The 4178-nt window shown below is 39.5% G+C and overlaps 1 protein-coding gene across 1 annotated transcript in view; it reads left to right on the top strand.

Moving 5' to 3' along the window:
* DNAH5 (dynein, axonemal, heavy chain 5) overlaps positions 1 to 4178 on the top strand; it is a 382826-nt gene that overhangs the window by 292979 nt on the left and 85669 nt on the right. Inside the window, exon 63 of the mRNA XM_006895016.1 lies at positions 260 to 576. Coding sequence (XP_006895078.1) covers positions 260 to 576 — 317 coding nt within the window. The remainder of the gene's footprint in view (positions 1 to 259; positions 577 to 4178) is intronic.

Here is a 4178-nt window from a genome sequence, read left to right as displayed (position 1 = left end):
GTCCGGGGTACATTCAATTCTCTTCTCCAGCACCACAGCTCAAAGGCGTCAATTCTCCTTCTATCCTCCCTAGTCATTGTCCAACTCTCTGATACATAACAAGTGATTGCAAAAACCATGGCCTGTTTTTTTTGCACATATATATAATAAAATAGAAAGGATGGCTGCCTACCTTCCCCACCCTCTTGATTACAAGTTCTTTGCATGGTCATCTGGATGATGGTAACATGTTTCAGTGGTATTTTGTTTTCTGTTTTAGGTGACGTGTTACTGGCTACAGCCTTTCTATCTTATTCTGGTCCGTTTAATCAAGAGTTTAGAAATCTGTTGCTTAATGACTGGCAGAAGGAGATGAAAGGCCGGAGAATCCCATTTGGAAACAATTTGAATCTCAATGAGATGCTGATTGACGCCCCTACAATTAGTGAGTGGACACTCCAAGGCCTGCCCAATGATGACCTGTCCATTCAGAATGGGATCATCGTCACAAAGGCTTCCCGCTATCCATTATTAATCGACCCACAGACTCAGGGCAAGAGTTGGATTAAAAACAAAGAAAGCCAAAATGAACTCCAGGTAACTTGCTCTTTAAGTCTGTTTGTGCTATTGGTCAACGTCTATTGAGCTGCATTGACCTGAATTTTAGAACAAGCAAAAATTTGCTAATATTAGAAATGACTTTTTAAATTCATGTAGAGTAGTAACAGGGTGAGACTTAAAATCTAACATTAACATTTTCTAAAAATTGTATTATTTATATGTGTATGGTCTCTACTAATGTCTCCTTTCAATGGTTGCAGACTATTTTTGTTGTTTGTTTGTTTGAGTTGTTTTTAGTGTTGTTGATCATTTTATTTAAAAAAAAAGTTGGGTGATCTGGTCCATAGAGTTGTGGGGCTAACCCAAAGGTCCCACTTCTCCAGTGGTCCAACCACCGCAGACTGTTTTGATGTGGTTGCCCATCTTTCAGATAGTCAGTGCTTTACCACACTTGATGACTCGACAGTTAAATGCTTGTCAGGGAGCACAGGCTTAGAGGGCCACTTGTGCCCAATGGGGCAGTTCTACCTGTCACTTTGTGTCATTGTGAACAGAATTTGACTGAACAGCATGCAGCAACAACTTGCAGCATTTTCCATGAATGGTCACAAAAGCGATGATAGCAAGGAGAAAACAGTATCGTGTCATTGTCCTCAGAAAAGATAATTCATTCTCTCAAGGTTGTGGAGTTGGAACCCACTCAGAGCTGACCCTTCCTTGGATTTCTGAAGCTGTGAACAGCCCTGGAGGAGATTGCCCCTCTTACTCCCAAGGAGCTGCTGGTAGATTCAGACCATAGAAGTCATGGCCTTTGAGGTAGCAGTGACCTGCCCTCTGAACTTCACAGCCAGCACCAAAAGAGAGTTAGAGGTATTTGTGCTATGCAGGCAACACAACCTTGTCTGTCAAAAATCAAAGACAACTTGAAACACTTGCTGCTGATTATCAAAGACTACAGCTTTCAGTATGGGTTTCATCTCAACTTCAAGCACACAGAGCTACTCACGACTGGGCTAACAGGCAATGTTATGATAGATGGGAAGAAGATGGACATTTGCAACAATTATGTCTTTCATGGACCCAAAATCCCTTGGCACCAGCATCCAGGGAATTAAAAGACTTATCACACTGGGTAAACATGCTATCCAGGAACTCTTTACGGTATTAAGGAGCAAGATATTCAAGACATGATCTTTTCATTTACTTGTTTTACATCTGAAAGTTGGACAATGACTAATTAATAATTGATGCCTTTGAGTTGTGGTGTTAGAATACTGAGTATCCCATGGACTGCCAAAAGAACAAACAAATATGTCTTGGAGAAAGTGCAACCAGGGTGATTATTAGATATAAGGATGGTGAAGCTTCATCTCACATATTTTGAGCATGGTATTAGGAGAGGCTGGTCCTGGGAAAAAGAAATCATTCTAGGAAAGTTGGAGTCCCAGCTAAAGAGAGGAACACCCTCAGCCAGGTGGATTGATACAATGAATGTATCAATGGGATCAAGTATATTAATTAGAAATGATGAGGTTGACACGGGATAGGGCAAGATTCAGAGCTGTCATTCACAGTGTCGTTCACTGTGAGTCCTAGTTCACTTGACGGGACCTACCAACAACAGCAACAACAACAACAACAACAACACAACAACAAAAGAGGATCTTCTTTTGTTATACATAGGGTTTTTCAAGGCCTGTTATTCCAGAAGTGGGTGGCTGGTCCTGCTTCTTAGACTAGAAGATTCTCTGAGATGTCTTCATGATGGATGAGCCTCCCACTATTTGAAATATCTGTGGCAGAGCTTCCAGCATCACAGCACAACACACAAATCACCACAACAGAGCAGACTGAGAGACAAGAAATCTGACTAGACAAAGTTTAGTAAGGCAGCAAGCAATACATTGTGGAGAGTATGTGGAGAGCCATCCCACTGTTGGTGGGATTGGAAAATAGTACAACCACTGTGGAAGACAGTCTGGCATTTCCTCAAAAAGTTGAACGTACAAACTCCATCTGCACGCTGTATCTATCCCACTTCTAGGAATATATCCCAAAGAAATTAGAACTGAGACACAAATGGAAATTTGTACACCAGTGTTCATAGCAATGTTATTCACCAGCGCAAGAACATGGAAACAGCTCAAATGTCCAACCACAACTGAATGGATTGAGAAATTGTGGTACATTCACACAATAGAATACCATGCAGTATGCAGGAGTGATGAATTTAAAAAATACTACATAACTGGGGAGAGACTGGAGAGCATTATGCTGTGTGAACAAACTTACTTTCTTAAGGAAAAATACTGCATAAGACCATGGATGTAAAAATAGCAGGACAACTAGTAAAACATATATGGGGGCCCAAGGGGGAAGGGATGGAGCAGAGGGGTAAGGATGGGTAAGGGAAAAAGTCACTGTTCTATTTCTTAAAAAATTTTGCACTGATATATATTGTAATATATTGCAATAAAAAGAAATCTAATGAGAAAATGAACAGCAGTCAATAACATAACAACAGTAATTAAAATTTTCTTTATTGCTCCGGAATATTTTAAAACATTTTAAAAAGAAATCAAAAGACATGTTGTATTGGGGAAAAAATCTGTTTTTGAGGACTTTAAAATACTGAAGAACAAAGATAGCAGTTTAATGACTAAGTTGTGCCTGATCCAAAGCCTGATATTTCCATCTGCTTCATATGTATCTGAAAGTTGAGCAAAAAGAGAAAGTTGAATAAAGAAAGTCAAAGAATTATTGCTATCTTTGAACTCTGATGTTGGAGAAGAGTACTAACTATCCTATGGGCTGCCAAAAGAACAAACACATCTATCTTGGAGGAATTCCAGCCAAGATGCACTTTAGAGGTAAGGATGGTGAAACTGCATGTCGCCTGCTTTGCATATGTCCTCAGGAAGGACTTTTGTTGTTGATTGCCCAACTCATAGTGACCCTATGAACAAAAGACCTAAAGCCTTTCTATAACTATTGTCGTTTTTCAAAGGTTATAGAGTTTCCAGAGGCATGTTGCTTAGGAAGTGGATGCCACTCCTAGACCTTGGAAAAAGACATACTGGGAATGGTGGAGCATCAGTGAAAGAGAGGAAGACCCTCAACAGGATAGACTGGCACAGTGACTATCATTCTTAGACCTGGTGGAAACTGTGAGGATTGTGTAGGATAGTGCAATGTTCTGATCTGTTGTTTTATAGGGTCATGATCAAGAGTAATGTTTCATTTCAGTTGCACTTGAAACAAAAAGAAAATTAATCTACTTCCACAGAATTGATTTAAACTGATTTGTTGGCATCTCTGTAGGGTAGAATCAATGGGATTTCCAAGGATAGAAATCATTAAAGAAATAGACTGCCTCATCAGTAGACCACTGACAATCTGGTGGGTACAAACTATTTACCTTCGATTAATGCCTGAACACTTTGGCCATGGTACTAACATGGATATAGGAAATGAAAATTAAGCTTTATTTTACCAATAATGGGCTCCAAAGACAAGGGTCTTTAACAAGGGAAGAATAGGAAAAGAGTGAGTAGATAATGTACGCTACATTAGATCAGGTGAGGGGAAGAACTGTCTGAAAGGAATAGATATATAAATTACATATATTTATATAAATA

The sequence above is a fragment of the Elephantulus edwardii genome, unplaced genomic scaffold, assembly GCF_000299155.1.
Source record: "Elephantulus edwardii isolate Elephantulus edwardi_28Jun2011 unplaced genomic scaffold, EleEdw1.0 scaffold00153, whole genome shotgun sequence".
In the NCBI taxonomy this organism is placed as follows: domain Eukaryota; kingdom Metazoa; phylum Chordata; class Mammalia; order Macroscelidea; family Macroscelididae; genus Elephantulus; species Elephantulus edwardii.
The sequence above is the reverse complement of the archived record's forward strand: the minus strand, read 5'-3'. Positions and strand labels throughout refer to the sequence as shown.